Here is a 13,876-nt window from a genome sequence, read left to right on the forward strand (position 1 = left end):
CTCATATGAAGTATAAAACGCTTCTATGGAGAGACAGCTGCCAGGTTTTTTTTACATATGTGTATTAATATATTACCATACACAGGTGTTTGTGGGATCTTGGCTGTTGTCATGTGTGGTTATCGGCATAGGTTACCGCTCTTCCCTTGTGTCCCACCTCTCAGTCCAGGGCAAGACTCTCCCCATCAACACCTTCCAAGACCTTCTGTCCCGAGATGGCTGGTCCTGGGGCGGGAAGAACTTCAGTGGGACAACTCTCCTCTACTTCACCCAGAGCCCTGACCCGGACATAAAGGAGATACAGAGACACATGCCGGTGAGTGGGAAGGTATATTCATTATTTCATATAAGTTTTCTCTCCTGGACTAATGCCTTCAATGCCTGCAACAGATACTCCTTAAGTTTACGTTTTCAGTTGTAGTTGCTCAGTGCTTCACTGCCCGATTATATTTGTGAATGATATTCCCTGCTCAGTAAATACACCTGATACCATACATATAAGTGGAATGAATGTCCTCAAAATTATTTACGAGTAATGATAACGGAATTGCTGTTCATCCTTCCGTGGGGGCTTGTCGTTGTACCTTGCTTAGTATATATATATATATATATATATATATATATATATATATATATATATATATATATATATATATATATATATATATTTATTTCTATTTATTTTGCTTTGTCGCTGTCTCCCGCGTTAGCAAGGTCGCGCAAGGAAACAGACGAAAGAATGGCCCAACCCGCCCACATACACATGTATATACATACACATCCACACACGCAAATATACATACCTATACATCTCAATGTACACATAAATATACAAACACAGACATATATATATATATATATATATATATATATATATATATATATATATATATATATATATATATATATATATATATATATATATATATATATATATATATATATATATATATATATATATACACATGTACATAATTCATACTGTCAGCCTTTATTTGTTCCCATCGCCACCTCGCCACACATGGAATAACAACCCCCTCCCCCCTCATCTGTGCGAGGTAGCGCTAGGAAAAGACACCAAAGGCCGCATTCGTTCACACTTAGCCTCTAGCTGTCATGTAATAATGCACCGAAACCACAGCTCCCTTTCCACATCCAGGCCCACACAACTTTCCATGGTTTACCCCAGACGCTTCGCATGCCCTGATTCAATCCATTGACAGCACGTCAACCCCGGTATACCACATCGATCCAATTCACTCTATTCCTTGCCCTCCTTTCACCCTCCTGCATGTTCAGGCCCCGATCACACAAAATCTTTTTCACTACATCTTTCCACCTCCAATTTGGTCTCCCACTTCTCCTCGTTCCTCCACCTCCGACACATATATCCTCTTGGTCAATCTTTTATCACTCATTCTCTCCATGTGCCCAAACCATTTCAAAACACCCTCTTCTGCTCTCTCAACCACGCTCTTTTTATTTCCACACATCTCTCTTACCCTTACGTTACTTACTCGATCAAACCACCTCACACCACACATTGTCCTCAAACATCTCATTTCCAGCACATCCACCCTCCTGCGCACAACTCTATCCATAGCCCACGCCTCGCAACCATACAACATTGTTGGAACCACTATTCCTTCAAACATACCCATTTTTGCTTTCCGAGATAATGTTCCCGACTTCCACACATTCTTCAAGGCTCCCAGAATTTTCGCCCCTTCCCCATCCTATGATCCACTTCCGCTTCCATGGTTACATCCGCTGCCAGATCCACTCCCAGATATCTAAAACAGTTTACTTCCTCCAGTTTTTCTCCATTCAAACTTACCTCCCAATTGACTTGACCCTCAACCCTACTGTACCTAATAACCTTGCTCTTATTCACATTTACTCTTAACTTTCTTCTTCCACACACTTTACCAAACTCAGTCACCAGCTTCCGCAGATCTCATATAAATCAGCCACCAGCGCTGTATCATCAGCGAACAACAACTGACTCACTTCCCAAGCTCTCTCATCCCCAACAGACTGCATACTTGCCCCTCTTTCCAAAACTCTTGCATTCACCTCCCTAACAACCCCATCCATAAACAAATTAAACAACCATGGAGACATCACACACCCATGCCACAAACCTATATTCACTGAGAACCAATCATTTTCCTCTCTTCCTACACGTACACATGCCTTACATCCTCGATAAAAACATTTCACTGCTTCTAACAACTTGCCTCCCACACCATATATTCTTAATACCTTCCACAGAGCATCTCTATCAACTCTATCATATGCCGATCATATATATATATATATATATATATATATATATATATATATATATATATATATATATATATATATATATATATATATATATATATATATATAGTATGAAAGTATGAATAGTATGAAAGTATATCTTTCTTTCAAACTATTCTCCATTTTCCGTGTTAGCAAGGTAGCGTTAAGAACAGAGGACTGGACGTTTGAGGGAATATCCTCACCTGGCCACCTTCTCTGTTCCCTCTTTTGGAAAATAAAAAAAAAAAAAAAAGCGAGATGTGAGGATTTCCAGCCCCCCGCTCCCTCCCCTTTTAGTCATTTTCTACGACACGCAGGGAATACGTGGGAAGTATTCTTTCTCCCCTATCCCCAGGGATAACATATATATATATATATATATATATATATATATATATATATATATATATATATATATATATATATATATATATATATATATATATATATATTATATATATACATATATATATAAATATATGTATATATTTATATATATATATATATATATATATATATATATATATATATATATATATATATTCAATTATTTTGCTATGTCGCTGTCTCCCGCTAACGCGGGAGACAGCGACAAAGGAAAAGGAAACAGACGAAAGAATGGCAAAACCCGCCTACATACACATGTATATACATACACGTCCACACACGCAAATATACATACCTATACATCTCAATGTACACATAAATATACACACACACAGACATATACATATATACATATGTACATAATTCATACTGTCAGCCTTTATTTGTTCCCACCGCCAACTCGCCACACATGGAATATCAACCCCCTCCCCCCTCATGTGTGCGAGGTAGCGCTAGGAAAAGACACGAAAGGCCCCATTCGTTCACACTCAGTCTCTAGCTGTCATGTAATAATGCACCGAAACCACAGCTCCCTTTCCACATCCAGGCCCCACACAACTTTCTATGGTTTCCCCCAGACGCTTCGCATGCCCTGGTTCAATCCATTGACAGCACGTCGACCCCAGTATGCCACATCGTTCCAATTCACTCTATTCCTTGCACGCCTTTCACCCTCCTGCATGTTCAGGCCCCGATCACTCAAAATCATTTTCACTCCATCTTTCCACCTCCATTTTGGTCTCCCACCTCTCCTCGTTCCCTCCACCTCTGACATATATATCCTCTTGGTCAATCTTTCCTCACTCATTCTCTCCATGTGCCCAAACCATTTCAAAACACCCTCGTCTGGTCTCTCAACCACCCTTTTTTTATTTCCACACATCTCTCTTACCCTTACATTACTTACTCGATCAAACCACCTTACACCACACATTGCCCTCAAATATCTCATTTCCAGCACATCCACCCTCCTGCGCACAACTCTATCCATAGTCCACGCCTCGCAACCATACAACATTGTTGGAACCACTATTCCTTCAAACATACCCATTTTTGCTTTCCGAGATAATGTTCTCGACTTCCAAATATTCTTCAAGGCTTCAAGAACTTTGACCCCCACCCCCACACTATGATTCACTTCCGCTTCCATGGTTCCATCCTCTTCCAGATCCATTTCCAGATATCTAAAACACTTTACTCCCTCCAGTTTTTCTCCATTCAAACTTACCTCTCAATTGACTTGACCCTCAACTCTACTGTACCTAATAACCTTGCAGTTACTCACACTTACTCTTAACTTTCTTCTTCCACACACTTTACCAAACTCAGGCACCAGCTTCTGCAGTTTCTTACATGAATCAGCCACCAGCGCTGTATCATCAGCGAACAACAACTGACTCACTTCCCAAGCTCTCTCATCCACAACAGACTGCATACTTGCCCGTCTTTCCAAAACTCTTGCATTCACCTCCTTAAAAATCCCATCCTTAAACAAATTAAACAACCATGGAGACATTACACACCCCTGCCGCAAACCTACATTCACTGAGAACCAATCACTTTCCTCTCTTCCTACACGTACACATGCCTTACATCCTCGATAAAAACTTTTCACTGCTTCTAACAACTTGCCTCCCACACCATATATTCTTAATACCTTCCACAGAGCATCTCTATCAAGTCTATCATATGCCTTCTACAGATCCATAAATGCTACATACAAATCCATTTGCTATTCTAAGTATTTCTCACATACATTTTTCAAAGCAAAAGCACCTGATCCATTACATCCCATACCACTTCTGAAACCACACTGCTCATCCCCAATCTGATGCTCTGTACATGCCTTCACCCTCTCAATCAATACCCTCCCATATAATTTACCAGGAATACTCACCAAACTTATACCTCTGTAATTTGAGCTCTCACTCTTATCCCCATTACCTTTGTACAAGGGCACTATGCAAGCATTCCGCCAATCCTCAGGCAACTCACCATTAGTCATACATACATTAAATAACTTTACCAACCAGTCAACAATACAGTCACCCTCTTTTTTAATGAATTCCAATGCAATACCATCCAAACCTGCTGCCTTGCCGGCTTTCATCTTCCGTAAAGCTTTTACTACCTCTTCTCTATTTACCAAATCATTTTCCCTAACCCTCTCACTTTTCACACCACCTCGATCAAAACACCATATATCTGCCACTCTATCATCAAACACATTCAACAAACCTTCAAAATACTCATTCCATCTCCTTCTCACATCACCACTACTTGTTATCACCTCCTTATTAGCCCCCTTCACTGAAGTTCCCATTTGCTCCCTTGTCTTACGCACTTTATTTACCTCCATCCAGAACATCTTTTTATTCTCCCTGAAATTTAATGATACTCTCTCACCCCAACTTTCATTTGCCCTCTTTTTCACCTGTTGCACCTTTCTCTTGACCTCATGCCTCTTTCTTTTATACCTCTCGCATTCATTTGCATTTTTTCCCTGCTGAAATCGTTCAAATGCCTCTCTCTTCTCCTTCACTATTAATCTTACTTCTTCATCCCACCACTCACTACCTATTCTAATGAACCCACCTCCCACGCTTCTCATGCCACAAGCATCTTTTGCGCAAGCCATCACTGCTTCCATAAATATATCCCATTCCTCCCCCACTCCCCTTACCTCCTTTGTTCTAACCTTTTTCCATTCTGTACTCAGTCTCTCCTGGTACTTCCTCACAAAAGTCTCCTTCCTAAGCTCACTTACTCTCACCACTCTCTTCACCCTAACATTCTCTCTTCTTTTCTTAAAATCCCCACAATTCTTCACCTTCGCCTCCACAAGATAATGATCAGACATCTCTCCAGTTGCACCTCTCAGCACATTAACATCCAAAAGTCTCTCTTTCATGCGTCTATCAATTAACACGTAATCCAATAACGCTCTCTGGCCATCTCTTCTACTTACATAAGTATACTTATGTATGTCTCTCTTTTTAAACCAGGTATTCCCAATCACCAGTCCTTTTTCAGCACATAAATCTACAAGCTCTTCACCGTTTCCATTTACAACATTGAACGTTCCGTGTATACCAATTATTCCCTAAACTGCCACATTACTCACCCTTGCATTCAAATCACCCATCACTATAACCCTGTCTTGTGCATCAAAACCACTAATACGCTCATTCAGCTGCTCCCAAAACACTTGCCTCTCATGATCTTTCTTGTCATGCCCAGGTGCATATGCACCAATAATCACCCATCTCTCTCCATCAACTTTCTGTTTTACCCATATCAGTCTAGAATTTACTTTCTTACACTCTATCACATACTCCCACAACTCTTGATTCAGTAGTAGCGCTACTCCTTCCCTTGCTATTGTCGTCTCACTAACCCCTGACTTTACCCCCAAGACATTCCCAAACCACTCTTCCCCTTTACCCTTTAGCTTCGTTTCACTCAGAGCCAAAACATCCAGGTTCCTTTCCTCAAACATGCTACCTATCTCTCCTTTTTTCTCATCTTGGTTACATCCATAAACATTTAGACACCCCAATATGAGCCTTCGAGGAGGATGAGCACTCCTCGCGTGACTCCTTCTGTTTCCCCTTTTAGAAAGTTAAAATACAAGGAGGGGAGGGTTTCTGGCCCCCCGCTCCCGTCCCCTTTAGTCGACTTCTACGACACGTGAGGAATGCGTGGGAAGTGTTCTTAATCCCCTATCCCCAGGGATAATATATATATATATATTTTTTTTTTTTATACTATTCGCCATTTCCCGCATTAGCGAGGTAGCGTTGAGAACAGAGGACTGGGCCCTTGAGGGAATATCCTCACCTGGGCCCCTTCTCTGTTCCCTCTTTTGGAAAATTAAAAAAAAAAAAAAAAAAAAAAAAAAAATATATATATATATATATATATATATATATATATATATATATATATATATATATATATATATATATATATATATATATATACATCCTGGGGATAGTGGAGAAAGAATACTTCCCACGCATTCCTCACGTGTCGCGGAAGGAAACTAAAGGGGACGGGAGCGGGGCGCCAGAAACCCTCCCCTCCTTGTATTTTAACTTTCTAAAAGGGGAAACAGAAGAAGGAGTCACGCGAGGAATGCTCATCCTCCTCGACGGCTCAGAGTGGGGTGTCTAAATGTGTGTGGATTTAACCAAGATGAGAAAAAAGGAGAGATAGGTAGTATGTTTGAGGAAAGGAACCTGGATGATTTGGCTCTGAGTGAAACGAAGCTAAAGGGTAAAGGGGAAGAGTGGTTTGGGAATGTCTTGGGAGTAAAGGCAGGGGTTAGTGAGAGGACAAGAGCAAGGGAAGGATTAGCACTTCTCCTGAGTCAGGAGTTGTGTGAGTATGTGTAAGAAAGTAAATTCTAGATTGATATGGGTAAAACTGAAAGTTGATGGAGAGAGGTGGGTGATTACTAGTGCATATGCACCTGGGCATGAGAAGAAAGATCATGAGAGGCAAGTGTTTTGGGAGCAGCTGAATGAGTGTGTTATTGTTTTTGATGCACGAGACCGGGTTATAGTGATGGGTGCTTTGAATGCAAAGGTGAGTAATGAGGGTAGTTGAGGGAATAATGGGTATACATGGAGAGTTTAGTGTTGTAAATGGAAATGATGAGGAGCTTGTAGATTTATGTGCTGAAAAAGGACTGGTGATTGGGAATACCTGGTTTAATAAGCGAGATATACATAAGTTTACGTATGTAAGTAGGAGAGATAGCCAGAGAGCGTTATTGGATTACGTGTTGATTGATAGACGCACGAAAAAGAGACTTTTGGATGTTAATGTGCTTAGAGGTGCAACTGGAGGGATGTCTGATCATTGTCTTGTGGAGGAGAAGGTGAAGATTTGTGGGGGTTTTCAGAAAAGAAGAGAGAATGTTGGTGTGAAGAGAGTGGTGAGAGTAAGTGAGCTTGGGAAGGAGACTTGTGTGAGGAAGTACCCGGAGAGACTGAGTACAGAATGAAAAAAGGTGAGAACAAAGGAGGTAAGGGTAGTGGGGGAGGAATGGGATGTATTTATGGAAGCAGTGATGGCTTGCGCAAAAGATGCTTGTGGCATGAGAAGCGTGGAAGGTGGGTTGATTAGAAAAGGTAGTGAGTGGTGGGATGAAGAAGTGAGATTATTAGTAAAAGAGAAGAGAGATGCATTTGGACTATTTTTCCAAGGAAAAAATGCAAATGAGTGGGAGATGTATAAAAGAAAGAGGCAGGAGGTCAAGAGAAAGGTGCAAGAGGTGGAAAAAAGAGGAAATGGGAGTTGGGGTGAGAGAGTATCATTAAATTTCCGGGAGAATCAAAATATGTTTTGGAAGGAGGTAGATAAAATGCTAAGACCAGGGAGCAAGTGGGAATTTCAGTGAAGGGGGCTAATGGGGAGGTGATAACAAGTAGTGGTGATGTGAGAAGGAGATGGAGTGAGTATTTTGAATGTTTGTTGAATGTGTTTGATGATAGAGTGGCAGATATAGGGTGTTTTGGTCGAGGTGGTGTGCAAAGTGAGAGGGTTAGGGAAAATGATTTGTTAAATAGAGAAGAGGTAGTAAAAGCTTTACGGAAGATGAAAGCCAGCAAGGCAGCATTTTTGAATGGTATTGCAGTGGAATTTATTAAAAAAGGGGGTGACTGTATTGTTGACTGGTTGGTAGGGTTATTTAATGTATGTATGACTCATGGTGAGGTGCCTGAGGATTGGCGGAATGCTTGCATAGTGGAATTGTACAAAGGCAAAGGGGATAAAAGTGAGTGCTCAAATTACAAAGGTATAAGTTTGTTGAGTATTCCTGGTAAATTATATAAGAGGGTATTGATTGAGAGGGTGAAGGCCTGTACAGAGCATCAGATTGGGGATGAGCAGTGTGGTTTCAGAAGTGGTAGGGGATGTGTGGATCAGGTGTTTGCTTTGAAGAATGTATGTGAGAAATACTTAGAAAAGCAAATGTATTTGTATTTAGCATTTATGGATCTGCAGAAGGCATATGATAGAGTTGATAGAGATGCTCTGTGGAAGGTATTAAGAATATATGGGGTGGGAGGCAAGTTGTATGAAACAGTGAAAATTTTTTATCGAGGATGTAAGGGATGTGTACGTGTAGGAAGAGAGGAAAGTGATTGGTTCTCAGTGAATGTAGGTTTGCGGCAGGGGTGTGTGATATCTCCATGGTTGTTTAATTTGTTTAAGAATGTGGTTGTTAGTGAGGTGAATGCAAGAGTTTTGGAAAGAGGGGCAAGTATGAAGTCTGTTGGGGATGAGAGCTTGGGAAGTGAGTCAGTTGTTGTTCGCTGATGATACAGCGTTGGTGGCTGATTCATGTGAGAAACTGCAGAAGCTGGTGACTGAGTTTGTTAAAGTGTGTGAAAGAAGAAAGTTATGAGTGAATGTGAATAAGAGCAAGGTTATTAGGTACAGTAGGGTTGAGGGTCAAGTCAATTGGGAGGTAAGTTTGAATGGAGAAAAACTGGAGGGAGTAAAGTGTTTTATATATCTGGGAGTGGATCTGGCAGCGTATGGAACCATGGAAGCGGAAGTGAATCATAGGGTGGGTGAGGGGGCGAAAATTCTGGGAGCCTTGAAGAATGTTTGGAAGTCGAGAACATTATCTCGGAAAGCAAAAATTGGTATGTTAGAAGGAATAGTGGTTCTAACAATGTTGTATGGTTGCGAGGCGTAGGCTATAGATAGAGTTGTGCACAGGAGGGTAGATGTGCTGGAAATGAGATTTTTGAGGACAATATGTGGTGTGAGGTGGTTTGATCGAGTAGGTAATGTAACTGTAAGAGAGATGTGTGAAAATAAGAAGTGTGGTTGAGAGAGCAGAAGAGGGTGTTTTGAAATGGTTTGGTCATATGGAGAGAATGAGTGAGGAAAGATTGACCAAGAGGATATATGTGTCGGAGGTGGGGGAACGAGGAGAAGTGGGGGACCAAACTGGAGGTGGAAAGATGGAGTGAAAAAGATTTTGAGTGATCGGGGCCTGAACATGCAGGAGGGTGAAAGGCGTGCAAGGAATAGAGTGAATTGGAACGATGTGTTATACCGGGGTCGACGTGCTGTCAATGGATTGAACCAGGGCATGTGAAGCGTCTGGGGTACACCATGGAAAGTTTTGTGGGGCCTGGATGTGGAAAGGGAGCTCTGGTTTCAGTGCATTATTACATGACAGCTAGAGACTGAGTGTGAACGAATGGGGCCTTTGTTGTCTTTTCCTAGCGCTACCTCTTACACATGAGGGGGGAGGGGGTTGTTATTCCATGTGTGGCGAGGTGGCGATGGGAATAAAGGCAGACAGGATGAACTATGTAGATATGTATTTATGTATATGTCTGTGTGTGTATATATATGTGTACATTGAGATGTATAGGTATATATATTTGCGTGTGTGGACGTGTATTTACATACATGTGTATGTGGGTGGGTGGATTGAATTAGGGCATGTGAAGCTTCTGGGGTAAACCATGGAAAGCTGTGTAGGTATGTCTATTTGCGTGTGTGGACGTATGTATATACATGTGTATGGGGGTGGGTTCGGCCATTTCTTTCGTGTTTCCTTGCGCTACCTCGCAAACACGGGAGACAGCGACAAAGCAAAAAAAAAAAAAAAGAATATATATATATATATATATATATATATATATATATATATATATATATATATATATATATATATATATATATATATATATATATATTTATTCTTTTTTATACTTTTCGCCATTTCCCGCATTAGCGAGGTAGCATTAAGGAAAGAGGACTGGGCCTTTGAGGGAGTATCCTCACCTGGCCCCCTTCTCTGTTCTTTCTTTTGAAAAAAAAATGTCATGAAATGCATCAAGAGGGATCATAAGTGGAGATCTAGAAACCCTCCACTTCCTGCATTTCAATTTCTAAATGATGGAACAAAAGAAGGATTCCAGCAGGGAGTACTCTGCCTCCCCGAAGGCTCAGTCTGGGGCGTCCAAATGTGTGCAACTAGATGAGAAGAGAAGAGAGATAGGAAGTATGTTTTTAAAAAGAAACATCAATGTTCCAGCTCTGAGAGAAACAAAGGCCAAGGGTAGAGGGAGAGAATGGTTCAGAAATGTTTTACGATCTGCCAATTATTGGTGAGAATGTATGAAAGATTGTAAGTGAATTCTAGACAGAAGAGTGTAAAAATGAAAGTGGATAGTGAGAGATGGGTGATCAATAGTGCACAGGCACCTGACCATGGGAAGCAAGACCATGAGAAACAAGTGTTTTGAGAGCAGCAGAAAAAGTGTGTAAGCAGTTTTGATGTAAGATACCAGGTATTAGTGATGGGTGATTTGAATGTGAAGGTGAATGACGCGACAGTTGAGGGTATAATTAAGGGACATGGTGTATTCACTATTACTGAATGGAAATAGTGAACAGCTTGTGGAGTTGGGTCCTGAAAAAGAACTAGTGATTGGGAATACCTAGTGTAGATAGAGGGTTATACACTAATTTACATATGAGTACGAAATGTGGCCAGTGGGCATTATTGGATTACATATTAATTGATTTGCATGTAAAAGAGAGACTTTTTAATGTAAATGTGCTGAGAAGGACAGCTGAATGGAAGTCTGTCCACTATCTTGAGGAAGAAAGGGTGAAGATTTGTAGAGCTTGGAAAAGAAACTAGTGTGAAGAAATACCAAGTGAGATTGAGTGTAGAATGGCAAAAGGTGAGAGTAAATGAAGCAACAGGTATAGGTGAGGAATGGAAGGTACTGAGGAAAGCAGTGTTGGCGTGTGCAAGAAATGCAGTGTCATGTGGAAGGTGGGCAGATTAGAAAGGGTGGAAAGAAGTAAAGTTGCGGGTAAACAGGAAAAGAGAGGCATTTGGGCAGTACTTACACAGGAGTGCAAATGACTGGGAGATGTATAAGAGAAGAGGCAGAAGGTCAAGAGGAAAGAGCAGGGGTTGAAAAAGTGGGCAATTAAGATTAGGGTGAGTGAGTATCAGTAAATGTATCATTTCAACAGAACCACACTCCTCCGCACAGTCTTATTTATCGCCCATGCCTCGTATTCATTATACCTTCAAATATACCCATTTTTGCCCTCCCAGATAATGATGTCTCTTTCCACATGTTCTTTAATGCTTCCAGAACCTTTGAACCCCCCCCCCCTCACCCACCCACCTCCACTTATATGCTTACATTCAATGCCATGTCCACTCCCTGATATCTAAAACACCTCACTTCCTCCAGTTTTTCTCCATTCAAAATAACAACCCAACCAACTTGTTCCTCTACCTTGCTGAACCCAATAACCTTGCTTTTATTCACATTCACTCTCAACATCCTCCTTTCACACACTCCTCCAAACTCAGTCACCAACTTCTGCAGTTTCTCACTCAAATCTACAACCACTGCTGTATCATCAGCAATCACAACTCACTCACTTCCCAGGCCTTCTCATGCCCCACAGTCTGCATAATTGCCCCTTTCTTGAAGACTCTTGCATTCATGTCCTTCACCACCCTGTTCATAAACAAACTAAACAACCATGGTGACATCACACAACCCTACTGTTGACCAACCTTCACTTATGTGTGTGTGTAAGCAAGGCAGCATCAGGAACAGATGAATGAGCCTTTAAGGAATATATCCTTGCTTATCTACATTCCTCTGTTCCTTCTTTGGAAAAGTTATACAGGAGGGGAATATTTCCAGCCCCTTAGTCATCTTGTATGATACAAAAGGAGATACTTAGGCAGTATATATATATATATATATATATATATATATATATATATATATATATATATATATATATATATATGTTCCACGCCCAATATAATGAATTCTTTTGTACCGAAATGTTGAAAAAAGACTATTTCTCTACTAGTTCTAAGTTCTAAACTTTATTTTTAGATCTACGCGGTGGAAGAAGGAGTGGAGCGAGTTTTGGATGGAGGCTTTTCCTACATAACCTTAAAGTCAGATATCAACGTCAAAATCTTGTCCGTTTACTTTGATAAATATGGCAAGACACCCTTTCACTTAAGCACCTCTGAGTACCCTATCTTAGGGGGTAACTCCTGGGGCGTCCGGTAAGATTGCCTTGGTGCTGTCAGTCGTGAATATGATCTCATGTTAAACACAACTATATGAAAGTTGATATAAAATCCATTTTGACGATATGATGAAATCACAATAGACTTCACAAATTTCAACACCTGAACTTTTAAGTATAAATGAAAGTTGAAAGACTGTTGGACATTATCATGTAGACAAAAACAACGTGTATCAAACAGATTGTCTAACATATTAACTTTGAAGTGTAGATAATGACTAACCGGTCAAAATTCGAAAAGGGCATAACTGATTGAGTAAGAGAATCTTAACTTTCCAAAATTTATTTGTTTTGAATGGGAACATCTGGGAGCAAGGGAACATGGAATGATAGATGTGCATGACTGTCATCAATCTAATGGGCCTTGTGCATAATGAAAGTGTATGTAGTCTTGAATAATCCTTAATTGCTCAACGAGGTGTTAAAGATGTTTCGGTCGGTGAACGTAACTTGAAGTTGACGACCTTAATGGCGCTGAGAGTTGGTAAGGTTTAAAACAAAGGAACCAACCAACCATCAGCAGTTATCACTCAAAGGACATCCTTATAAATTACATCTGTGTGAAATTAGACCAAAATACATAAACCGTATTTGCATACTGGATATTACATATTTCTTACTTGCTGTAAAGAAAGAAAGTGTGTTACTAGCTTTCCTGCGATGCAAATTACAGGAAAGGCGCGCCATTTTTGAGTCAGTTTAGAGGGATGAAGCAGCGCTTGATCGAGGCCGGCCTCATAGACCTATGGATGGATGACGTCATTAAGAGGAAAGTTAGACACCTGAGGACAAGTAAACCTGAGGACGAACGAGTGGAGTCTGAGGTAGGCCACGTTACCTGTGTCCATGAATTATATATGTATATATATATATATATATATATATATATATATATATATATATATATATATATATATATATATATATATATATATATATATATATATATATATATATATATATATATATATATATATATATATATATATATATATATATATATATATATGTATATATATATATATATATATATATATATATATATATATATATA

General features: G+C 40.0%; 1 protein-coding gene across 1 annotated transcript in view; it reads left to right on the top strand.

The window, feature by feature from the left end:
- LOC139756948 (glutamate receptor ionotropic, kainate 5-like) overlaps positions 1-13,876 on the top strand; it is a 53,680-nt gene that overhangs the window by 11,306 nt on the left and 28,498 nt on the right. The window contains exons 2-4 of the mRNA XM_071676891.1: positions 86-316; positions 12,621-12,799; positions 13,496-13,646. Of these exons, the coding sequence (XP_071532992.1) occupies positions 86-316; positions 12,621-12,799; positions 13,496-13,646 (561 nt within the window). The remainder of the gene's footprint in view (positions 1-85; positions 317-12,620; positions 12,800-13,495; positions 13,647-13,876) is intronic.

This window comes from Panulirus ornatus, chromosome 23 (genome assembly GCF_036320965.1).
Source record: "Panulirus ornatus isolate Po-2019 chromosome 23, ASM3632096v1, whole genome shotgun sequence".
NCBI classification, from domain to species: Eukaryota; Metazoa; Arthropoda; class Malacostraca; order Decapoda; family Palinuridae; genus Panulirus; species Panulirus ornatus.